Source organism: Rhinoraja longicauda, chromosome 31, assembly GCF_053455715.1.
Source record: "Rhinoraja longicauda isolate Sanriku21f chromosome 31, sRhiLon1.1, whole genome shotgun sequence".
Lineage (NCBI taxonomy): Eukaryota > Metazoa > Chordata > Chondrichthyes > Rajiformes > Arhynchobatidae > Rhinoraja > Rhinoraja longicauda.
The window spans coordinates 28028678-28054401 of NC_135983.1; the positions used below are offsets into that span (position 1 = coordinate 28028678).

The 25724-nt window shown below is 48.9% G+C and overlaps 1 protein-coding gene across 2 annotated transcripts in view; it reads left to right on the forward strand.

The window, feature by feature from the left end:
• Positions 1–14384, forward strand: part of LOC144608556 (alpha-(1,3)-fucosyltransferase 7) — a 53128-nt gene extending 38744 nt beyond the window's left edge. Inside the window, exons 2-3 of one of the 2 annotated variants that reach the window (XM_078426498.1) lie at positions 887–1007; positions 13167–14384. In XM_078426498.1, coding sequence (XP_078282624.1) covers positions 13187–14299 — 1113 coding nt within the window. In that variant the 5' untranslated portion in view covers positions 887–1007; positions 13167–13186 and the 3' untranslated portion in view covers positions 14300–14384. Of the gene's footprint in view, positions 1–886; positions 1008–6431; positions 6564–13166 lie in introns of those variants that run through there. The other variant, XM_078426497.1, reaches the window with a different exon arrangement.
• The last annotated feature ends 11340 nt before the right edge of the window (positions 14385–25724 follow it).

Here is a 25724-nt window from a genome sequence, read left to right on the forward strand (position 1 = left end):
ATTCCCTCTGCTCTACAACATTACCCAGAGCCCTACCATTCATGTGTCTGTACATTGTAAATGGCTGGATTGTAATCATCCATTGTCTTTCCGCTGACTGGTTAGCACGCAACACAAGGGTTTTCACTGTAATAAAAATCAAGATGAGTCTTTCCTTTGTGTCCTAATCAAGAATTACTTCTCAAATGACACTTTAAAGACACAGACGATGTGTTTACTTAGTTGGTGTCTGCAGAATCTTTCTGTGGGAATGTTACACTGGTTATTAAACATTTTTGAGGAAGCTATGACATTGTTAAACAGCTCGCTGAGCTGCCAGTTGAAATAATTCCAACTCGCAAAACTGCATGAATGGACTTCTTCTGAAAGACCTTTCCTTTACTGTCATTGGCTGGATGGCAGTGAAACTTCCTGACCTAGAATGTTTCTTTTGCTCGTAAATACTCAGAGGATTTCCCCCGCCTGCTTCCCCATACTGCACTGAGGTGAGTTGTTCTCTCCACTGCCAAGGGAGGGAGTGGGTCAACAGTGCGTGTGAAACCCAGACACTGGGAGATTATAAAACGGTGTCAGTCCAAGCACAACCACAAACGGTGAAGGTTCCCATGTGCTTCCCGATGCTGCAGTAGCAGGTATGTTCAGTGGGGCAGGCAGCATCTCTGGAGAGTAGGAATGGGTGACGTCTGTTGGTCAACACCCTTCTTCAGACTGAAAAGACCCTTTCTGAAGAAAGGATCTCGACCCGAAACATCACCCATTCCTACTCTCCAGAGATGCTGCCTGTCCCACTGAGTCACTCCAGCACTTTGTGTCTACCTTGGGTGTAAACCAGCACCTGCAGTTCCTTCCTACACTCTGCCACCTCTTGTGCTCCTTTTATTTGCAGACAGGATTACCTTGAGATGGTGCCGGGGGTAAAGTGACCACACACTGATCCACACGCATTGCTGGAGTCCATTCTTGGCATCCAACTACAGAGCTTGGCCATCCTGAAGACACCTTCAGAGGTAAGTCTGCTCAGAAACAGTGCAGCTGGATGCCTGTTTTACATAGAAAATAGGTGCAGGAGGAGGCCATTTGGCCCTTTGAGCCAGCACTGCCATTCATTATGATCATGGCAGACCGTCCACAATCAGTAACCCGTGCCTGCCTTCTCCCCATACCCCTTGATTCCGCTAGCCTCTAGAGCTCTATCTAACTCTCTTTTAAATTCATTCGTTTACCTTCCTTATTGCAAGACTGAATTCTTTGCAAATAGATTGCTGGTTTTCTCGATATCAGTCGTGGCTCAGTGATGGTGTTTATATGTTGAAGATAGACACCAGAATGCTGGAGTAACTCAGCGGGTCAGGCAGTATCTCTGGACAGACGGAATGGGTGATGTTTCGGGTCGAGACCCTTCTTCAGACTGAGAGTCAGGGGAGAGGGAGACATAGAGTTAAGGAAGGTTAAGGTGTGAAAACACAGATCAAAGGGGACAAGATTCAAGGAAAATGTAGAATGGATCATTGTTAGCTGAGGGGAAGGTGGCAAGGAGGCTTACGACTGGGAACATAAAATGCACATGTATTCAAGAGAGAGTTAGATAGAGCTCTTCAGCTAACGGAATCAAGGGACATGGGGAGAAAGCAGGAACGGGGTACTGATTTTGATGATCAACCATGATCATATTGAATGGCGGTGCTGGCTCGAAGGGCCGAATGGCCTACTCCTCACATGAACTCATTTCAGGCCTTCAGACTGGACTTGAATCATCACCTATCCATGTTCCCCTGAGATGCTGCCTGGCCCGCTGAGTTACTCCAGGACTTTGTGTCCTTTTGTGTATTAACCAGCATCTGCCGTTCTTTGTTTCCACCACCGAGTTCTTCCACCACACTTGTGCTTTGCTCAACATTCATACATCTGCCGTTGCTGCCCTGACACACTGGGTCCTTCCAGCACTTTGTGTCTTACTCAGCATTCCATCATCAGCCCACTCACGGGCGGCCACGGTGGCACAGCGGTAGAGTTGCTGCCTTACAGCGCTTGCAGCGCCGGGTTCGGTCCCGACTACAGGATTGCACCTTCTCCCCGTGGCCTGCGTGGTTTTTCTCCGAGATCTTCGGGTTTCCTCCCACACTCCAAAGACGTAGAGGTTTGTTAAATGTAAAAATTGCCCTTAGTGTGTGTAGGACAGTGTTAGTGTGCGGGGATCGCTGGTCGGTGAGGACTCGGTGGGCCGAAGGGCCTGTTTGCGCGCTGTATCTCTAAACTAAACTAATCTGTTATTCCTTGCGTGTCCATTTCCTCCGCAGATGTGTGGGTTTGTAGGTTAATGGCCTTCTGTAAATTGTCCTTAGTACGCAGGATGCAAAACTGGGAGAATCGTAAAACCAGTGTACAGGTGATTGCAGGTCGCAGTGGACTTGATGGGCCGAACAGCCTGTTTCCATGCTGCTACTATCTCCAAGCCTGGGCCTCCACAGGTGCAGTCATAGTGATACAGCGTGGAAACAGGCCATTCAGCCCAACTTGCCCACACCGCCCAACTTGCCCCATCCACATAGAGTCATAGAGTGATACAGTGTGGAAACAGGCCATTCAGCCCAACTTGCCCACACCGCCCAACTTGCCCCATCCACATAGAGTCATAGAGTGATACAGTGTGGAAACAGGCCCTTCAGCCCAACTTGCCCACACCGCCCAACATGCCCCTTCTACAATTAGTCCCACCTGCCTGTGTTTGGTTCATATCCTTCTAAACCTGTCCTATCCATGTACCTGTCTAACTGTTTCTTAAACGTTGGGATAGTCCCTGCCTCAACTACCTCCTCTGGCAGCTCGTTCCATACACCCTCCACCCTCTGTGTGAAAAAGTTACCCCTCGGATTCCTATTAAATCTTTTCCCCTTCACCTAACCATGTCCTCTGGTCCTCGATTCCCCTACTCTGGTCAAGAGACTCTGTGCATCTACCCGATCGATTCCTCTCATGATTTTCCACACCTGTATAAGTTCACCCCTCATCCTCCTGCGTTCCACGGAATAGCGAGCAGTATGTTTGTTGGTGTGGGGCTGAAGGGTTTCCCGAACAACTCTCCGTCTGCAACGCTGCATGATTGCACCATATTGCTGTGTCAGCGTTGAGAAATGCTGCAAGATATTTCTTCACATCACAGTCAGCATCTCAGTCTTGGCCAACAGGATGAGAGGGTCTGATCTTATAGAGGTGTATAAAATCATGAGAGGAATAGATCGGATAGACTCAGCGTGTCAGGGAGCATCTCTGGGGAGATGGAATGGTCCCTTCTTCAAACTGAAAAGAGGCAGGTACAATTCTGACTTTCAAAAGACACCTGGACAGGTACATGGATAGGGAAGGCCAGGTCATGTCTATTGCCAATTGTACAAGTGCAGTGAGGTACAGGTACAAAGTAAATGTTGCTCGCAGCAGCATGGCAGGCATGTGGACTCGGACAACACAATCATACATGAATAACTTGGATGGATGTGGGCCGAGCGTAGGTTAATGGGACTTGGTCAGTTAGACAACTTGGCTGGCGTAGATGAGTTGGGCTGAAAGACTTTAGTGCGGCACGGTGGCGCAGCGGTAGAGTTGCTGCCTCACAGCGCCGGAGACCCGGGTTCGATCCTGACCACGGGCGCTGCCTGTACGGAGTTTGTACGTTCTCCCTGTGACCTGCGTGGGTTTCCTCCGGGTGCTCCGGTTTCCTGGTGTGCGGGGATCGCTGGTCGGTGTGGACTCAGTGAGCCAAAGGGCCTGTTTACACGCTGTATCTCTAAAGCCTCAAGACTTATTTCCGTGCTGTGTCATTTTATAGAACTCTAAGAAGCTCTCCCATGGGAAATAAAGTTATCTATGGATGACGTTTTGGGTCAGGACCTTCTTCAGACTGAAGAGGCAGGTACAATTCTGACTTTTAAAAGACACCTGGACAGGTACATGGATAGGAAAGGTCAGGTCATGTCTATTGTCTAATGTACAAGTGCAGTGAGGTACAGGTACAAAGTAAATGTTACTCGTAGCAGCATGGCAGGTATGTGGACTCGGACAACACAATCATACATGAATAACTTGGGTGGATGTGGGCCGAGCATAGGATAAACCTTCAGCAATTAATTTAAATTTCTGCATTAAAAGATTCTGACAGTCTACCCGACATCTACCTCTCTCATAATTGTAACAGATTTCTATCAAGTCTCCCCTCTACCTCTGACGTTCCAGAGAGAACAATCCCCGGGCGGCACGGTGGCACAGCGGTAGAGTTGCTGCCTTACAGCGAATGCAGCGCCGGAGACCCGGGTTCCATCCTGACTACGGGCGCTGTCTGTACGGAGTTTGTACGTTCTCCCCGTGACCTGCGTGATCTTTGGTTTCCTCCCACACTCCAAGGACGTGCAGGTTTGTAGGTTAATTGGCTTTGTGTAAATGTAAAAATTGTCCCTAGTGTGTGTAGGATAATGTTAACATGCAGGGATCGCTGGTCGGCGCGGACCCGGTGGGCCGAAGGGCCTGTTTCCGCGCTGTATCTCTAAACAAAACTAAACCTCTCCCTGTTAGTGAAAGCCTCTAATCCGGGCATTCCCAATTAGTTTGCAATATGGGGTTAGATAGCAAGGCACCAACATATACGCACAAAATGAGTCAATCACTATACGGCATATCCATTTAGTTAATACTAAATGTTGTCAAAAGAAACGGTACATTTAAATCCGGATGGTTTATTCAAACTTTTCTCCAGCAGGGATGACTTTTTCCCTGTGTTGCACTGTTCTATACTCGATGTAAAGCCTTTTATTCTTGTGATTTGTGTGCGTGAGACTATATAGTCTGCCTGCAGATTGTAGAGTGTGAATGAAAAACGATGAGTATTTCTCTTCCAGGACGTCAGTTCTTCAAAGGCGATGTAAAGAAGATCTCTCTCACAAATATAATTGGAACTGTGATCTTTGCAGCACCTTGCTCCATCTCCGATCTCCTGGACACTAATAACCCCAGCCTCCTCCCTCTCCCTGCAGCAGTGTAGACCTTACTCGACTCAGCCGGGCCAATCAGTGTAAGATGAGACCTACAAGCGATGGGTATCTGCTCTAAATCAGATAAACAGTCGTACCTTGAACAAAACAGGAAAACGTCCCACGTCTGTGATCTGCCCAACTTTCATTGAAGTGCCAAATGAAGCAGATTCTCAATGTTTTCTGCACAAGAGTGACACTGTGGCTCAGTGGTGGAGTCACAGCCTCACAGTGCCAGAGACCTGGGTTCAATCCTGACTACGGGTGCTGTCGTAAGATCATGATCAAAAGTGATAGGAGTAGAATTAGGCCATTCGGCCCATCAAGTCTACGCCGCCATTCAATCATGGCTGATCTATCTCTCTCTCCTAACCCCATTTTCCTTCCTTCTCCCCATAACCTCTGGCACCCATATTAATCAAGAATCTATCTATCTCTGCCTTAAATGTCCCCACTGACTTTGCCTCCACAGCCGTCTGTGGCAATGAATTCCATTTGTACTGAGTTTGCATGTTTACACAGAGGAGGGTGGGTATACAGAACGAGCTGCCTGAGGAGGTAGTTGAGGCAGGGACTATCGCAACGTTTAAGAAACAGTTAGACAGGTACATGGTTAGGACAGGGTTGGATGGATATGAGCCAAACGCAGGCAGGTGGGACTAGTGGAGCTGGGACATGTTGGCCGGTGTGGGCAAGTTGGGCCGAAGGGCCTGTTTCCACGCTGTATGACCCTGTACCTCGGTACACGTGACAATCAACTAAATTCAACTCAATATACACCGAAACATCACCCATTCCTTCTCTCCCGAGATGCTGCCTGACCCACTGAGGGTCTCCAGCATTGTGTGTCTGTCTTTAATAAACTAAACGACGTGTCAGAGGGCTCCATGGAAAAGTAATCTATTAGAAAGTTGTGTGAAGGAACTGCAGATGCTGGTTCAGACCGAAGATAGGCACAAAATGCTGGAGTAACACAACGGGACAGGCAGCATCTCTGGAGGGAAGGAATGGGTGACGTTTGAAGAAGGGTCTCGACCCGAAACGTTGCTCGTTCCTTCTCTCCAGAGATGTTGCCTGTCCCGCTGAGTTACTCCAGCTTTTTGTGTTTAATCCACTAGACTCATTGGGTCCCCCTGTGAATATTTCATGGATATCAAATAGAGTTTTCAGCGTGGAGCTCCGAGGGTGGGGAGACCTGGGGTCGGTGTGAGCTCACCACGGGTTGAAGTTGCAGTTGTGTATTAATGTCAGTGATTGTGACATTTCATAAATGTAATTTGCGTAACAGATTGCAAGGGTCCACTTCCCTGCAGAAGGCAAAGGCAGAATATTGCACGCATTTGAGTCGGATAAATTCAACAAGTGGATTGTATCACTTGCAATGAAACTTGATGCCTTCTTGCATCGGGACCAATGCTGTTCATTTCAGTGTCTCTGCCTTCGACAAAGGACAGTCTATGTCTAGCTCTGCCTCTGCCTCTCCCTCTCCGCCAGGCCAAGCATGAAGACACTCAGAGGCGTCAAGGTGCAGATCATGCCTACAAGGTGCGTCTGGTTTATCTGTGGTCTTGCTTAGATATGTGGATAATGATCGAACCCATCAAGCGGAGTCATGCTTATTCATGTGTACAGGGGTCTCCAGCCTATGCAAGGGGTTCCGCTTTGTTCTGTTTTGATACCATGAGAGGAATAGATCGGGTAGACGCACAGAGTCTCTTGCCCAGAGTGGGGGAATCCAGGACCAGAAGACATTGGTTCAAGGTGAGGGGGGAAAAGGTTTAATAGGAATCTGAGAGGTAACGTTTTCCACACAAAGGGTGGTGGGTGTATGGAACGAGCTGCCAGAGGAGTCCAATGTTTAAGGAACAGTTCGACAGGTACATGGATAGGACAGGTTTGGAGGGATATGGGCCAAACGCAGGCAGGTGGGACTAGTGAAGCTGGGACATGTTGGCCGGTGTGGGCAAATAGGGCTGAAGGGCCTGTTTCACACTTTATCACTGTGACTCTATGACTGTATAACTGTACATAAACTGAATTTTCTGTAAGTCGGACATCAACTTCTCCCAAAGACGTATCGTCAAATCTTCAGCCTTGACACCCTTTAAGGATTAACTGACAGGGGGGTAATGCTGAGTCTCTATAAGGTGCTGGTCAGGCCACATTTGGAATATCGTGAGCAGTTTTGGGCACCGTATCTGAGGAAGGATGTGCTGGCTCTGGAGAGGGTCCAGAGGAGGTTTACAGGAATGGTCCCAGGAATGAGTGGGTTAACATATGATGAGCGTTTGTCAGCACTGGGCCTGTACTCGCTGGAGTTTAGAAGGATGAGGGGGGACCTCATTGAAACGTACAGAATAGTGAGCGGCCTGGATAGAGTGGATGTGGAGAGGATGTTTCCACTAGTGGGAGAGTCTAGGACCAGAGGCCGCAGCCTCAGAAAAAAAGTATGTACCTTTAGAAGGAGATGAGGAAGAATTACTTTAGCCAGGAGGTGGTGAATCTGTGGAATTCATTGCCACAGAAGGCTGTGGAGGCCAAATCAGTGGATATTTTTAAGGCAGAGATTGACAGATTCTTGCGTAGTATGGGGAGAAGGCAGGAGAATGGGGGTGGGAGGGGAAGATAAATCAGCCATTACAGAGTAGAATTGATGGGCCGAATGGCCTAATTCAGCTCCTAAAACTTATGATTTTATGAAATCAATTTTTAACTATAGAACACTGTATTGAAAAAATAACATATTTGGACCACTAGTTTAGTTTAGTTTAGAGATACAGCGCGGAAACAGGCCCTTCGGCCCACCAAGTCCGTGCCGACCTGCGATCCCCGCACACTAACATTATCCTTCACCCACTAGGGACAATTTTTACATTTACCAAGCTAACTAACCTACAAACCTGTACGTCTTTGGAGTGTGGGAGGGAACCAAAGATCTCGGAGAAAACCCACGCAGGTCACGGGGAGAAAGTACAAACCCCGTACAGACGGCGCCCGTAGTCGGGATCGAACCCGGGTCTCCGGCGCTGCATTCGCTGTAAGGCAGCAACTCTACCGCCGCGCCACCGTGACCGCCACTAGACGCATGTGCCTGACCCTGGCCATGGGCTTATGAGGATAGCATACCTCAAGGTATGCCTACTCTCAAGAAGTTCTACTCCTCTCTCCGACACTGTGTCGAAGGGTCCCGACCCGAAACGTCAACCATCCTTTTTCTCCAGAGATGCTGCCTGTCCCGCTGAGTTACTCCAGCACTCTGTGAAACGTCACCTATCCATGTTCTCCACAGATGCTGCCTGACCCGCTGAGTTACTCCAGCACTTTGCGTCTATCATTGGCTCACAAGGAGATTAGTTTTATATTTCACAGTTTGTAATTCCTCCTCGATGGAAGTGATATCCACAGTGTAAATGCACTAGTGCTCCAATGCCAGATGTCATGCGCACCCTACATTTAGTTAAGAGCGTTGAAACAGGCCCTTCGGCCCACCGAGTCCGTGCCAACTGGCGATCCCCACATACTAACACTATCCGACACACACTAGGGACAATTTACCACTGAAGCCAATTAACCTACATACCTGTACGTCTTTGGAGTGTGGGTGGAAACCAGAGCAAACGGAGGAAACGCACGCGGGTCACGGGGAGATCGTACAAACTCCTTACAGATGGCGCCCGTGGTCGGGATCGAACCCGGGTCTCTGGTGCTTTAAGCGTTGTAAGACAGCAACTCTACCGCTGCGCCATCGTGCCACACAAGTGGCGAGGGCAGAGAGAAGGTTGCCAACTTTCCACCCCTTGTTTCTGTCTTGCAACATTTCCTCGGTTAAAGTTCGAAAGATTAGCGCAGAAGCATCCTTGAAATAGTGAAGTCACTGTGAAAGAGGAAGTGGTTCTGAGGATGAACCTGGAGCGTGCAGCTTATGAAGGGCTTTATGTGAGATAGAAACAGGAAGACCTGGTCAGATCATCGTTGATAACTGCCATTTATTGACTTTGGCTCGAGCCTGACCAGATATACAATTTGCAACCAAGTGCGGCATGGTGGCGCAGCGGTAGAGTTGCTGCCCCACAGCGCCATAGACCCTGGTTCGATCCTGACTACGGGCGCTGTCTGTACGGAGTTTGTACGTTCTCCCCGTGACCTGCGTGGGTTTTCTCAGGGAGCTCCGGTTTCCTCCCACACTCCAAAGACTCACAGGCCTGTAGGTTAATTGGCTTCGGTGAAACTGCCGCCATTGGTGGAGCGGGAGCACGTGGCCGCTGGCTGGGCGAGGTCACGTGGGACGCGGGGCGCGGGGCGGTGACGTCACCCTTTGTCCCGTCTTTGGGAGTGAGGAAGTTGGCAACCTTACACCTCACAGATGCTCCCTCACTCACTGGTTCTCCTTTGTTGACTAGATATGATTTTTGCTGAAATGTGTCGTTTGGTTGCAAGGGTGAGGCGTGTCCCAGCATTGCCACAGCCACTATGTAGGGCAGGGAACAGTTGCATTGGTTTACAAAACCACAGCTCGACTAACTGGCACCAATAAAGCTTTGCACGAGTTTTCTGCACAACCTGTTTTATCCTTGCAACAGTTTCATAAAGTCATAAGGTCATACGTGATAGGAGCAGTATTAGGCCATTCGGCCCATCGTCTACTCCGCCATTCAATCGTGGCTGATCTATCGGCGGCACGGTGGCGCAGTGGTAGAGTTGCTGCCTTACAGCGAATGCAGCGCCGGAGACTCAGGTTCGATCCCGACTACGGGCGCCGTCTGTACGGAGTTTGTACGTTCTCCCCGTGACCTGCGTGGGTTTTCTCCGAGATCTTCGGTTTCCACCCACACTCCAAAGACGTACAGGTTTGTAGGTTAATTGGCTGGGCAAATGTTTTTTAAAAATTGTCCCTAATGTGTGTAGGATAATGTTAATGTGCGGGGATCTCTGGTCAGTGCGGACCCAGTGGGCCGAAGGGCCTGTTTCCGCGCTGTATCTTTAAATCTAAATCTAAAAAAAAATCTAAATCTCTCCCTTCTAACCCCATTCTCCTGCCTTCTCCCCATAACCTCTGACACCCGTACTGATCAAGAATCTATCTATCTCTGCCTTAAATATTGTATATCCACTGACTTGGCCTCCACAGCCTTCTGTGACAAAAAAATCCACAGATTCACCACCCTCTGACTAAAGAAATTCCCCCTCATCTTCTTCCTAAAGTCAAGTCAAGTCAAATTTATTTGTCACATACACATACACGATGTGCAGTGAAATGAAAGTGGCAATGCCTGCGGATTGTGCACAAAAAGAATTACAGTTACAGCATATAAATAAAGTTAATAAGTTACTATTAGTGTCGACAAAAATTTAGTCTCTGGGGTTATAAAAGTTGACAGTCCTGATGGCCTGTGGGAAGAAACTCCGTCTCATCCTCTCCGTTTTCACAGCGTGACAGCGGAGGCGTTTGCCTGATCGTAGCATCTGGAACAGTCCGTTGCTGGGGTGGCAGGGGTCCCTCATGATCTTGCTTGCTCTGGATCTGCACCTCCTGATGTATAGGTCCTGCAGGGGGACGAGTGTAGTTCCCATGGTGCATTCTGCCGAACGCACTACTCTCTGCAGGGCCATCCTGTCCTGGGCAGAGCTGTTCCCAAACCAGACTGTAAAAGAACGTCCTTTAATTCTAAGGCTATCACCTCTAGTCCTAGACTCTCCCACTTGTAGAAACATCTTCTCCACATCCACTCTATCCAGGCCTTTCACTATTCTGTAGGTTTCAATGAGGTCCCCCCTCATTCTTCTGAACTCCAGCGAGTACAGGCCCAGTGCCGACAAACGCTCATCATGTGTTAACCCACTCATTCCAGGATCATTCTTGTAAACCTCCTCTGGACCCTCTCCAGAGCCAGCACATCCTTCCTCAGATATGGGGCCCAAAATTGCTCACATAGATTTAAGATGAGGGGCGAAAGATTTAATAGGAACCTGAGTGGCAACTTCTTTACACCAAGGGTAGTGTGCAAGGAGTTGTCGGAGGAGGTAGTTGAGGCAGCCACCGTGACAACCATCACAGAATTAAAAGGCATTTGCCTCACAGCGCCAGAGACCCGGGTTCGATCCCGACCACGGGTGCTGTCTGTACCTTTGGTGTCTTTGTAAAATGGTCCCTAGTGTGTGTAGGATAGTGTTAGTGTGCGGGGATCGCTGGTCGGCACGGACTCGGTGGGCCGAAGGGCCTGTTTCCCTGCTGTATCTCCAAACTAAACTAAACAAAAAAAGTGTGGGAAGGAACTGCAGATGCTGGTTTAAACCGAAGATAGACACAAAAAGCTGGAGTAACTCAGCGGGACAGGCAGAAGAGTTGACAGACAGTCTGACCTGCTCAGTTACTCCAGCTGTTGGTGTCTATAATTCTTCTGGTTCAAAGCTAAACCCCCACTTAGTGCTGAACCATCATTGCAAGTTTCTGTCTGTTGCTGGGCAGCCCTAGGGCATATGCCTCCGGTATCCAGAGTCTCAGCCCAACACCACATCAGGATTAACATCTTCCGTTGTCTGCAAAGTGAGTCACAACACACTCTCTTTATGAGAGAGCAACTTCAAAGGAAGAGAAAGAGACTTTGCCACACCTCGACAAACTGTCTGAACTTCACTTTGCTTTATATGGTAAAAGCAAGGGCAGGCTAGAGTATCAGTCTGAAGAAGGTCACCCTGATTCCTTCTCTCCAGAGATGCTGCCTGGCCCGCTGAGTTACTCCAGCATTTTGTGTCTATCTTGGGTTTAAACCAGCATGGAGGTGAGACTGGTCCTTGATGATGCTGCTGGCCTTGCCGAGGCAGCATGAGGTGTAGATGGAGTCGATGGAAGGGAGGTTGGTTTGTGCGATGGTCTGGGCTATGTCAACAACTGCAATTTCTTGCGGTCTTGGATGGAGCTGTTCCCAAACCAAGCTGTGATGCGTCCTGATAAAATACTTTCTGTGACGCATCTGTAGAAGTTGGTGAGGGTTGTGGTGGACATGCTGAACTTGCGAAGCCTTCTAAGGAAGTAGAGGTATTAGTGTGCATTCTTGGCCATGGCTTTGATGTGGCTGGTCCAGGATATTTATTCTGAGGGGGTGAAGTTTTGACCATCTCTGCTTCAGTGTCAAGCACCACTTCACTACCTGAGTAGGAAAATAACTGCAGATGCTGCTTCAAATCGAAGGTACACACAAAATGCTGGAATAACTCAGCGGGTCAGGCAGCATCTGACATCAGTCTGAAGAAGGGTCCCATTCCTTCTCTCCTGAGATGCTGCCTGACCCACTGAGTTACTCCAGCATTTTGTGTCTAACTTCGCTTCCTGACGTTAGTCACAATCTCTTTTGGCTTTGCTGGCATTGATGGAGAGAGAGGCTGTTGTCTCTGTTGTAATGTAGGAAACATAGCTGCCAATTTTTACAGAGCAAGCCCCCATAGACATCATGTAGAAACACAGAACTGCAGGCGTAGGTTTATACCCAAGATAGACACAAAGAGCTGGAGTAACTCGGCAGGTCGGGCAGCATCTCTGGAGAAAGAGGTGATCGGGGTCCTTCATCAGACTGAAAGTAAAGGGGTGGGGGGGGGTGAGGAGGGGGGAAATTGTTGCAGTTCTGGACAAATGACAATAAAACACTCTGGATCCTTAACCTGACAGCCCAGGCAGAGAGAGAGAAAACTGAGTTTACGTCACAAATTAGCCAATGATTTCCATGAAGCAGGCTCAAGGCAATGAATCATTTAAGCTCCTAATTCAACGGTCCGTCTCTTCGAAGTTCATGAAAGGTCCAGTTTTGCTATTTATTGCTTGAGGCTGTGTTTCAGTGCAAAACTGTACAGTTATTCTCAACTGCCTTAGAAACTGCTTGTCCCCCCCCCCCCCCCCCCCCCCCCCCCCACAATTTGTTTGTTTGTCCGTTATGCTGAATACCTTCAAACTGATAAAGCAATTTGGTTTTTTTTTGGCAGAAAGTCATTTGTTCATCGTTTTGCCACCTTGCACACACACACCCACACACACACACCCATACAGCTGTTTCCTCTCCGAAGCTCAGATGTTGATCGAGGCATTGGCACCTTCAAAGGCGTTGTGGAGCGCAGCAAAGCTGTGTAACTAACCACGGTCTCCTTGAATTCCTGTAGACACCGCTCACGACTCGCTCATGTTCTGCAGACGTCTGTGCAAAAGTGTCCGAACAACCTCAGTCGCTGCTTCTGTTGGGTCGTTGCTTGCCCGGCTGATGGATGGACTCTTGCGAATAAGCAAGAGGGGCATGGTGATGGTGGCCCTTGCCCTGATGGTTGCCACCTTCATGGTCTACCCCAGCAACTACGCTCGGCCCACGGGACCGCGGGCAAGGCTCGGCAGGGCCCCGCTGGTGGTGTTGGTCTGGAGCTGGCCCTTCCTCGTCAACTACAGCGCAGGGGCCAACGCGTGCCAGGACCTCCACGCCACAGACGACTGCGTCCTCACCTGCGACAGGTCTGCCTTGGAGCGGGCGGACGTGGTGGTCTTCCACCACCAGGAGATCCAGGCCAACATCTCCAGCCTGCCGCTGGGCGCCAGACCGCCCAACCAGAAGTGGGTCTGGGTGTCCCTGGAGTCCCCATCCAACACCAAGAACCTTCGGCAACTCAACGGGCTCTTCAACTGGACCATGACCTACCGAGAGGACTCGGACATCTTCATCCCTTACGGGTGTCTGATCAGCAGACGCCAACGTGACCACGTCTCCATCCCGGAGAAACCTCGACTCTCCACCTGGATTATCAGCAACTACCACAAGAAAAGCCGCAGGGCGCAGTTGCACCTGAACCTCAGCAAGTACATGCCCATCGACGTCTACGGAAAGTCAGTCAGGAAGTACCTGAAGAAGACTCTCCTACTGCCAACGATCTCCAGATACGCCTTTTACCTGGCATTTGAGAACTCTGTGCACAAAGACTACATCACTGAGAAGCTCTGGAGGAACGCCTTCATGGCCGGCTCTGTCCCGGTGGTCCTGGGCCCCCCCAGAGCCAACTATGAAAGGTTTGTCCCAGCGGACTCCTTCATCCACATCAACGACTTTCCCACTGAGGAGAAACTGGCCAAGTTCCTCAAGGCCCTGTGGCAGAACAGGACTCGCTACGAGCAATACTTCAGCTGGAGGAAGCGATACACTGTGAAGATGCACACAGACTGGACAGAGAGGTTTTGTACCATTTGCACTAAGTTTAACAGCCTTCCTCAATCAAAAATATACCACAATTTGTACGACTGGTTTCATGAATAAGGATTATTTTTAATATTTTATTTTTTTAATATTATTTTAAAACTATTTCAACGTAGTTTTTTTTATTTTAATGTCTGTTTTATTAGCAATAGATGTGAAATAAAATAGGATTAGAATCATAGAATTGTATTTAGAATTTAGAAGGATGAGAGGGGATCTTATCGAAACGTATAAGATTATTAAGTTGTTGGACAGGTTAGAGGCAGGAAACATGTTCCCAATGTTGGGGGAGTCCAGAACAAGGGGCCACAGCTTAAGAATAAGGGGTAGGCCATTTAGAACTGAGATGAGGAAAAACTATTTCAGTCAGAGAGTTGTGAATCTGTGGAATTCTCTGCCTCAGAAGGCAGTGGAGGCCAATTCTCTGAATGCATTCAAGAGAGAGCTAGAAAGAGCTCTTGCGGATAGCGGAGTCAGGGGGTATGGGGAGAAGGCAGGAACGGGGTGCTGATTGAGAATGATCAGCCATGATCACATTGAATGGCGGTGCTGGCTCAAAGGGCCGAATGGCCTCCTCCTGCACCTATTGTCTATTGTCTATTGTCTAAAATGTCATGTTGGTTTCGATATTTGACCGCATTTCCCACAGTAATCTTTTTTTTGCAATAAGTAGCCTTTCAGTAGAGATTTACTAATAAAGGAAAGAGAATATAAACCTGAAAAGAAGATAGTTGTGTAAATTGGTGTAATCTGATAACTCTTTCAAAGACATGGATAGGACAGGTTTGGAGGGATATGGACCAAACGTGGGCAGGTGGGACTAGTGTAGATGGGACATGTTGGCCAGTGTGGGCAAGTTGGGCCGAAGGGCCTGTTTCCGCGTTGTATCACTCTATGACTCTATGACATTATTTAAGATGGAGACCTTTCCAAAGAATCCTTTTCACTCCCAGAAACTACTCTGGGCATCATGGGCCAAGTAGGTTCCTAGAGTCATAGAGTCATAGAGTGATACAGCATGGAAACAGGCCCTTTGGCCCAACTTGCCCACACCAACCATCTACACTAGTCCCACCTGCTTGTGTTTGGCCCATATCCCTCCAAACCCGTCCTGTCCATGTACCTGTCCAAATGTTTCTTGAACGTTGGGTTAGTCCCTGCCTCAACCATCTCCTCTGGCAACTCGTTCCATACACCCACCACCCTTTGTGTGGAAAACGTTACCCCTCAGGTTGGTTCTGATTACATCTTTCCTGCCCCTTCACCTTAAACCTATGTCCTCTGGTCCTGGATTCCCCTACCCTGGGCAATAGATGTGGGAGCAAACCAGAGCACCCGGAGAAAATCATTCCCGTCACAGGGAGAACGTGCAAACTCCACACAGACAGCGTCCGAGGTCGGGGTAGAACCTGTGTCTCTGGCGCTGTGAGGCAGCAGCTCCACCTGCTGCACCACTGTGCTGTGACTGGAAATTCTATTTCCGATTTCCATTATCTGCAGTTTAAAGATATTCAGTTAATGTCCACACGGTCAATGTCACAATTCAACAAGTTGTAGTCAGATCTGCAACTAATTACTTTCCTCCACCGTTTGTTAAGGAAGGCAAGGGAACAGGAACAACTCTAAAAAAAGGCATATTATATAAACTTATCGATAAACGCACTTGCAGTTTCACCACGAGTTCTTTTGAAGCAAAGGGGCTGGAACCAGGGCCGTCTTAACGCATGGGCCTGATGGGCACTTGCCCGGGGCCCCACGAGCATAGGGGCCCCATGCTGATCTGTGTATGTTAAGTGACTTGCAATAAATAAATACTACTTTAAAAATGTAGGTTCAATAAGTGCTTTTTTCGCAACATTTTCGGTCACTAAGTGCTTCTCACAGCGATCTGTAAGTGCTTTTCGCCGGCACGACAGGGGGGGACTGGTAGGGAAAGGGGGGTGGGGGAGAGTAACGGTAGGGGCCCCAGTACACTGCTTTGTCCGGGGGCCCATAATGCTGTAAAAACGGCCCTGGCTGGAACAGCTCCATCCAAGACCGCAGGAAATTGCAGAGAATTGTGGACGCAGCCCAGACCATCAGACAAACCAACCTCCCTCCCATTGACTCCATCTACACCTCACGCTGCCTCGGCAAGGCCAGCAGCATCATCAAGGACCAGTCGCACCCCGGCCACTCCCTCTTCTCCCCTCTCCCATCGGGCAAAAGGTACAGAAGTGTGAAAACGCACACCTCCAGATTCTTCCCAGCTGTTATCAGGCAACTGAACCATCCTACCACAACCAGAGAGCAGTGCTGAACTACTATCTACCTCATTGGTGACCCTCGGACTATCCTTGATCGGACTTTGCTGGCTTTACCTTGCACTGAACGTTATTCCCTTATCGTGTTTCTGTACACTGTGGACGGCTCGATTGTAATCATGTCCAGTCTTACCGCTGACTGGTTAGCACGCAACAAAAGCTCATCACTGTACCTCAGTACACGTGACAATAAACTCAACTGGAGGAGTGAACATGAACAGGGCCATGTGGCATTATAAGTCTTGTGACTTCTCACCCAATGCAGATACCCAATCAACACATCTATGCTTTATATTACTGTTATGTGACCAAGTGTGGCTTCACAGTTGCTATCTCAAATATGTCTTGTTTCTCCGAATGTTGCGAAATTATCACGCATTTAAAAAATAGTCTGAAAAGCACTGTTAATGCTGCAATACATTTTTTATATGCATGTGGAAGGTTTTTGCATTGATACATGCTCCTGACCTGCACAGTAACTCCACTGTATTATGGGTATAGTTTGGGTGTCAGGGGTTATGGGGAGAAGGCAGGAGAATGGGGTTAGGAGGGAGAGATAGATCAGCCACGATTGAATGGCGGAGTAGACTTGATGGGCCGAATGGCCTAATTCTGCTCCTAACTGAGATGAGAAAAAAAAAATCACCCAGAGTTGTGAATTTGTGGAATTCTCTGCCACAGAGGGCAGTGGAGACCAATTCACTGGATGAATTTAAAAGAGAGTTAGACAGAGCTCTAGGGGCTAGCGGAATATGGAGAGAAGGCAGGCACGGATTACTGATTGTGGCTGATCAGCCATGATCACGATGAATGGCGGTGCTGGCTCAAAGGGCCGAATGGCCTCCTCCTGCACCTATTTTCTATGTCTATCACTTCTGACCTACCTGCCCGCATTTGGCCCATATCCCTCTAAACCTGTCCTATCTATGTACGTCTGAAGGAAGTCTCGACCAGAAACGTCGCCCATTCCTTCTCTCCGGAGATGCTGCTTGTCCCGCTGAGTTAATCCAGCATTTTGTGTCTGTCCGTGTACCTGTCGAGATGTTTCTTAAATGTTCAAGGTTTCAAGGTCAGTTTATTGTCACATGTACCAATTAAGGTACAATGAAATTTGAGTTACCAAATAGTTGGGATAGTCCCTGCCTCAACTATGTCCTCTGGCAGCTTGTTTCATACACCCACCACCCTTTGTGTAAACGCGGCACGGTGGCGCAGCGGTAGAGTTGCTGCCTTACAGCGAATGCAGCGCCAAAGACTCAGGTTCGATCCTGACTACGGGCGCCGTCTGTACGCAGTTTGCACGTTCTCCCCGTGACCTGCGTGGGTTTTCTCCGAGATCTCCGGTTTCCTCCCACACTCCAAAGACGTGCAGGTATGTAGGTTAATTGACTGGGTAAATGTAAAAATTGTCCCTAGTGTGTGTAGGATAGTGTTAATGTGCGGGGATCGCTGGGCGGCACGGACTTGGTGGGCCGAAAAGGCCTGTTTCCGGCTGTATCTCTAAATCTAAAAGAAAATCTAAAAATCTAAATCTAAAAAGGTTGCCCCTCAGATTCCTATTAAAGCTTTAGTCCTCTCACCCTAACCCTACGCCCTCTGGTCCTCGATTCCCCTACTCTGGGCAAGAGACCATGTGTCTACCCAATCTATTCCTCTCATGATTTTGAACACTTATATGCCAACCTTTAAGTCATCTAGACTGATCCCATTTTCAAGTCCCAGTCTACATGTCTCGTAGTGACAATATCTAATAGCCACCAGCCTCCTCTGGCAGCTCATTCCATACATGAATAATTCTCTGTGTAAATTCCCTTTGAATCCACTTCAAAGCGCCCTACTTTCACCTTAAACCCACGCTCTTGTTTTTGATGGTACTATCGTGTACAGAACCTTTGACACCCTGCCCTTTATATGGGTCATAGAAAACACAGCATGAAAACAGGCCCTTTGGCCCAACTAGCCCATGCTGACCAAGGTGCCCCATCTAAACTAGTCCCACCTACGTTTGCCAACTGTCCCGTATTAGCCGGGACATCCCGTATTTTATCATATCATATCATATATATATACAGCCGGAAACAGGCCTTTTCGGCCCACCAAGTCCGTGCCGCCCAGCGATCCCCGCACATTAACACTATCCTACACCCACTAGGGACAATTTTTACATTTACCCAGCCAATTAACCTACATACCTGTACGTCTTTGGAGTGTGGGAGGAAACCGAAGATCTCGGAGAAAACCAACCCACGCAGGTCACGGGGAGAACGTACAAACTCGGACTAACCGGAGGTAAAAACGGACAGGGGGGCACACGAGACGACCAGCCCGGGTGCGCACCGATCACCACTCCAGCGGCCGTACGAGGGCCCCTTCCGGGTCCTGCAACACGGCTCGGCCACATTCGTTCTGGACATGGGGGGTCGCAGCGAGACTGTTTCGGTCGCACGGCTGAAGCCGGCACACGTGGACATTGATTGGCCGGTGCCAGTTGCGCAGCCCCGCCCGCGCGGTCGCCCCCCGTCCACGTTACCCCCGCCAGTGTCTGCTACGACCCCTCCACCTGTCAGTCAGTCGCCGGTCCCTGCGCCGGTCATGGTGCGCACCCGGGCTGGTCGCCTCGTGCGCCCTCCTGTCCGTTTTGTACCTCCGGTTCTTGGGGGGGGGGGGGGTCCTGTGGCGGTCCCGGGGGATCAGGCCACTCCTTGGGTCAGCCCCCTCGTTACGTGACGGACAGGCGTAAGGGGTTAAAAGCCAACCCGTGGGGAGGCGTGGCTCATCCCTAGGTGGACTATGCTGTGAGCAGGAGCTCACAGCCTAATAAAGAACCTTACCTTAAACTGCCTAGCATCTTGCCTTTTCTCTGGCCTCCCTCCGCCAGGCCACTACAGTAGTCTCTTTTTGCTCTGCTATTTTATTTTCATAAGTTTAAATTATAATGTTTTATTTTAATTGTCTATATCATGTTTTTATCCTTGCGAGCAAAGCACCAAGGCAATATACACATATAGGGCGGCACGGTGGCGCAGCGGTAGAGTTGCTGCCTTACAGCGAATGCAGCGCCGGAGACTCAGGTTCGATCCTGACTACGGGCGCCATCTGTAGGGAGTTTGTACGTTCTCCCCGTGACCTGCGTGGGTTTTCTCCGAGATCTTCGGTTTCCTCCCACACTCCAAAGACGTGCAGGTTTGTAGGTTCATGGGCTGGGTAAATGTAAAAATTGTCCCTAGTGTGTGTTGGATAGTGTTAATGTGCGGGGATCGCTGGGCGGCACGGACTCGGTGGGCCGAAGGGCCTGTTTCCGCGCTGTATCTCTAAATCTAAAAAATATCTCTAAATCTAAATATACACACTTGGCTAATAAAATGTATTTAATTCAATTCAATATAGTAGGGGACTGTCCCAGAAAAACCCACTATACCCAGGGCGGCACGGTGGCACAGCGGTAGAGTTGCTGCCTCACAGCGCCAGAGACCCGGGTTTATCAACAACACCACAGTCACATCTGTGGAGTCATTTAAGTTCCTTGGAACCATCATCTCCAAGGACCTAAAATGGGGGGCCACCATCGACTCCACAGTCAAAAAGGCCCAACAGAGGATGTACTTCCTGCGGCAACTGAAGAAACACAATCTGCCACAGGCAATGATGGTCCAATTCTATACTGCTATCATTGAGTCCGTCCTCACCTTCTCCATCATGGTCTGGTTTGGCTCAGCCACCAAGCACCACATCCGGAGGCTGTAACGGATCGTTCGCACAGCTGAGAAGGTTGTTGGCTGCAACCTTCCCCCCATTGACGAACTGTACACTGCAAGGGCCAGGAAGCGAGCGGGCACGATCATCTCTGACCCCTCTCACCCTGGCCACAAACTCTTTGAAGCACTTCCCTCTGGAAGGCGACTCCAGACTGTCAGAGCAGCCACAGCCAGACATAAAAACAGCTTTGTTCCACGAGTGACAGTTCTACTCAATAACCAAAACTGCAGATGCTGGTTTAAATCGAAGGTAGATACAAAATGTTGGAGTAACTCAGCGGGTCAGGCAGCATCTCCGGAGAGAAGGAATGGGTGACGTTTCGGGTCAAGACCCTTCTTCAGACTGATGTCAGGGGCGGGGGCGAGACTTTACATCGAGCGTGCGGGCCGACTGAACTTTCAATAATGGCGCCAAAAACACATGGTGCCCACATGTGTAATATATGCAGAAAGAATTTCACCATGTATTTGCATGTGTGACCAATAAATCACCATTCATCCATTGAAGAATTGATGGTTTTAGCATCGTGTTTGGCACACATGTGTCACGGTGGCGCAGCAGTAGAGTTGCTGCCTCACAGCGCCAGAGACCCAGGTTCAATCCTGACTACGGGTGCTGTCTGTCTGGAGCTTGTACGTTCTCCCCGTGACCTGCATGGGTTTACTCCGAGATCTTCGGTTTCCTCCCACACTCCAAAGACGTGCAGGTTTGTAGGATAATAGGGTTGGTATTAAACAAAATTGTAAAATTGTCCCTAGTGTGTTAATGTGCGGGGATCGCTGGTCGGCGCGGACACGGTGGGACGAAGGGCCTGTTTCTGCACTGTATCTCTAAACTAAACTGCACGTTGTGGGCCGAAGGACCTGTTCTTGTGCTGTACTGTCCTATGTTCTAGGTTCTAGGTTCTAGGTTCTGCTCTGAGCTACACAAGGTGCTGCCACCATCTCACTGGCACAGGGAAACCACACCTGCGGTTTGCTCAAATGTTTCATTACCTTATTCTTCTCAAAATAACAGGATACAGCTATAAAATTGACCACTTCCTGAAGCAAGTGGAAAATAATCAAGAAGCAAGACTAAACCGTCTCCGGGCCTGACCTCCACTCGAGAGGGCATCCTCTCCTAATAGAAGGGCACTGTTTCATCAGGTTCACCACAGAAACGGAGAAACATTTAAGAAATTAGGTGCAGGAGTAGGCCATTTGGCCCTTCGAGCCAGCACCGCCATTCAATATGATCATGGCTGATCATCTAAAATCAGTACCCCATTCATGCTTTCTTCCCATATCTCTTGATTCCTTTAGCCCAAAGAGTTAAATCTAACTCTCTCTTGAAAACATCCAGTGAATCGGCCTCCACTGCCTTCTGTGGCAGAGAATTCCACAGATTCACAACTCGCTGGGTGGAGAAGTTTTTCCTCATCTCAGTCCAAAATGGCCGACCCCTTATTCATAAACTGTTTGACCCCTGGTTCTGGACTCCCCCAACATCGGGAACATTTTTCCTGCATCAAGCCTGTCCAATCCTTTAAGAATTTTAGATATTTCTAAGATCTCCTCTCAGCCTTCTAAATTCCAGTGAATACAAGCCCAGTTGACCCATTCTTTCATCATTTGCTCACTCACGTGTCCAGTGGGGTGCCGCAGGGATCGGTGTTGGGTCCCTTACTGTTTGTAATCTACATAAATGATCTGGATGTCAACGTACAGGGCATGATCAGCAAGTTTGCAGATGACACAAAGGTAGGGGTGGTAGTGAATAGCGAAGAAGGGATCTGCAAGCTGCAGGAAGATATAGATGAGATGGTCAGATGGGCGGAGCTGTGGCAGATGGAATTTAATCCTGAAAAGTGCGAGGTGATGCACTTTGGCAGAAATAACTTGGAGAGGGAGTACACCATGAATGGAAGGACCCTAGGGAAGACAGGGGTACAGAGGGACCTTGGAGTACAGGTACACAAGTCCTTGAAGGCAGCAGGACAGGTGGACAGGGTGGTTAAAAAGGCATATGGGTTACTGGCCTTCATTAGCCGGGGCATCGAATATATAAGTAGGGGGGTAATGATGGAATTGTACAGAACACTAGTGAGGCCATAGCTGGAGTATTGTGTACAGTTCTGGTCACCACATTATAGAAAGGATGTGATAGCTTTGGAGAGGGTGCAGAGGAGATTCACCAGGATGCTGCCAGGGATGAAGGGCCTCGGCTGTGAGGAGAGACTGAGCAGACTGGGGTTGTTTTCCCTGGAGCAGAGAAGGCTGAGAGGGGACATGATCGAGGTGTACAAGATCATGAGGGGCATAGATAAGGTAGATGGCAGGGAACTTCTTCCACTGGTGGAAGGTTCAACAACGAGGGGACATAGATACAGGGTAAGGGGAGGGAGGTTTCGGGGGGATGTGAGAAAGAACTTTTCCACCCAGAGGGTGGTTGGAGTCTGGAACTCACTGCCTGGGGTGGTGGTGGAGGCGGGAACACTCACAACGTTTAAGAGGCATTTGAATGGGCACTTGAAATGCTACAACATTCAGGGCTACGGTCCAAATGCGGGAAAATGGGATTAAAATTAGACTGTGTTTGGTAATGGGCGGCGCGGACACGATGGGCCGAAGGGCCTCTTTCTGTGCTGTAGGACTCTATGACTCTATGACACCCAACCTATCCAACTCACACTGCCACCCAGCTTTGTGTTATCTGCAAACCTGGAGATGTCACATTTAATCCCCTCGTCTAAACCCTTAATATATGTTGTAAATAATTGGGGTCCCAGCACCGAGCCTTGCGGCACCCCACTAGTCACTGCCTGCCATTCTGAAAAGGACCCGTTAATTCCTGCTCTTTGCTTCCTGTCTGCCAACCAGTTCTCTACCCATGTCAATAACCTACCCCCAATACCGTGTGCTCTAATTTTGCACACTAATCTCTTGTGTGGGACCTTGTCAAAGGCTTTTTTTAAGTCGATACACCACATCCACTGGCTCTCCATTATACATTCTACTTGTTTCATCCTCAAAAAATTCCAGAAGATTAGTCAAGCACGATTTCCCCTAGGTTGACCCCTTTGAAATGCAGAGAGAGGTTAAACAGATCAGGCAATTACCCTTGATTTTAGACGAATTAAAGAATGAGAGGTAATCCCTTTGAAACGTACAACCTTACATGAATTAATTGAACCAGAATCTCTTCTACAAGTGGATTTATGGGGATGGATTATCCACTGACCCGTTAAACTTGATGTAGGAAAGAAAACTGCAAATGCTGGTTTAAATCGAAGGTAGACACAAAATGCTGGAGTATCAATAGACAATAGACAATAGACAATAGGTGCAGGAGTAGGCCATTCAGCCCTTCGAGCCAGCACCGCCATTCAATGCGATCATGGCTGATCACTCTCAATCAGTACCCCGTTCCTGCCTTCTCCCCATACCCCCTCACTCCGCTATCCTTAAGGGACGGGCAGCATCTCTGGATAGAAGGAATGGGTGAAGAAGGGTCTCGACCCGAAACATCACCCATTCCTTCTCTCGGGAGATGCTGCCTGACCCTTTGAACCTGATGACTGGGGTGTGAAAGACCTTCTTCAAGACGTGAATGCCGTTGATATCTCGAATGTAGATGAAGCCTCCCTTTCTCACTCTAGGCACATTTACCAAAGGTTAAGCTGTTTTGGGTGTTGGGCAAACAAGACGTTGGCTGTGACCTCTTGCAGTTACAGACACACCCCAAGCAGAACACACAGGGTTTTACCATTCAGCAGTTTCAACAAGACACGATGTTCTCTTTCTACGAGTCGGCCTTTTGCTAATTCAGGTTCATGACCTCAATGACGTTTACTTCATGACTTCAGCAAGATAATTGCTGCGTGCAGTTCCAGCTCAGAACAATCCTTTGAGTCGGAAGGAACTGCAGATGTTGCCTTCACCACTGGTGCATTGTTCTCTGCGGAATTCTTTTCCACAGAGGGCAGTGGAGGCCAATTCACTGGACGTTATCAAGAGAGAGTTAGATATAGTTTAAGGCTAACGGAATCAAGGGATATGGGGAGAAAGCAGGAATGGGGTACTGATTTTGGATGATCAGCCATGATCATATTGAATGGCGGTGCTGGCTCGAAGGGCCGAATGGCCTACTCCTGCACCTATTTTCCAAGACAGCACCTGCAGTCAGGACCGAGCCTGGGTCTTCAACATCCCCTCCCATTCCCACACTGACCTTTCTGTCCTGGGCCTCCTCCATTGTCAGAGTGAGGCCCAGCGCAAATTGGAGGAACAGCACCTCATATTTCACTTGGGCAGCTCACACCCCAGCGGTATGAACATTGACTTCTCTAAGGCAGACACAAAATGCTGGATTAACTCAGCGGGTCAGGTAGCATCTCAGGAGAGAAGGTGACATTTCAGGTGATGGGTGAAGATGGGTGACGTTTCGGGGCGAGACCCTTCTTCAGATTTATTTTCCTTGACTTCAAGTAGCCCTTGCCTTTCTTCTCATCATCCCTCCCCTTCACAGTTCTCCCACCAGACTACTGTTTGTTTTGTTGTCACCTTCTCCTAGCTGAAGATGATCTATTCAACATGTTCCTTGATCTCTACCCCATTTTATGTCTCGTTCTCACACCTTGCACTTCCTTATCTCTGTATCTCCCCCTGCCCCCGACTCTCAGTCTGAAGAAGGGTCTCGACCCGAAACGTCACCCATTCCTTCACACCAGAGATGCTGCCTGTCCTGCTGAGTTACTCCAGCATTTTGTGCCTATCCTACCTTGAAGAAGTTAGACAATAGACAATAGACAATAGGTGCAGGAGTAGGCCATTCGGCCCTTCGAGCCAGCACCACCATTCAATGTGATCATGGCTGATCATTCTCAATCAGTACCCCGTTCCTGCCTTCTCTCCATACCTCCTGACTCCGCTATCCTTAAGAGCTCTATCTAGCTCTCTCTTGAATGCATTCAGAGAATTGGCCTCCACTGCCTTCTGAGGCAGAGAATTCCACAGATTCACAACTCTTTGACTGAAAAAGTTTTTCCTCATCACCGTTCTAAATGGCCTACCCCTTATTCTCAAATCGCGGCCCCTTGTTCTGGACTCCCCCAACATTGGGAACATGTTTCCTGCCTCTAACATGTCCAACCCCTTAATAATCTTATACGTTTCGATAAGATCCCCTCTCATCCTTCTAAATTCCAGTGTATACAAGCCTAGTCGCTCCAGTCTTTCAACATATGACAGTCCCGCCATTCCTCCTCTCTCTGATGAGAGTTCTGCAACATTCTCTCCCTCTGCTCCCCCTCTGTGATTCCTCCAGCTCTCACACTCTATGTTTTAACCCAGACTTGCTAGAGTCTGAAGAAGGATCTCGGCCCGAAACGTCACCCATTCCTTCTCTCCAGAGATGCTGCCTGTCCCGCTGAGTTACTCCAGCAG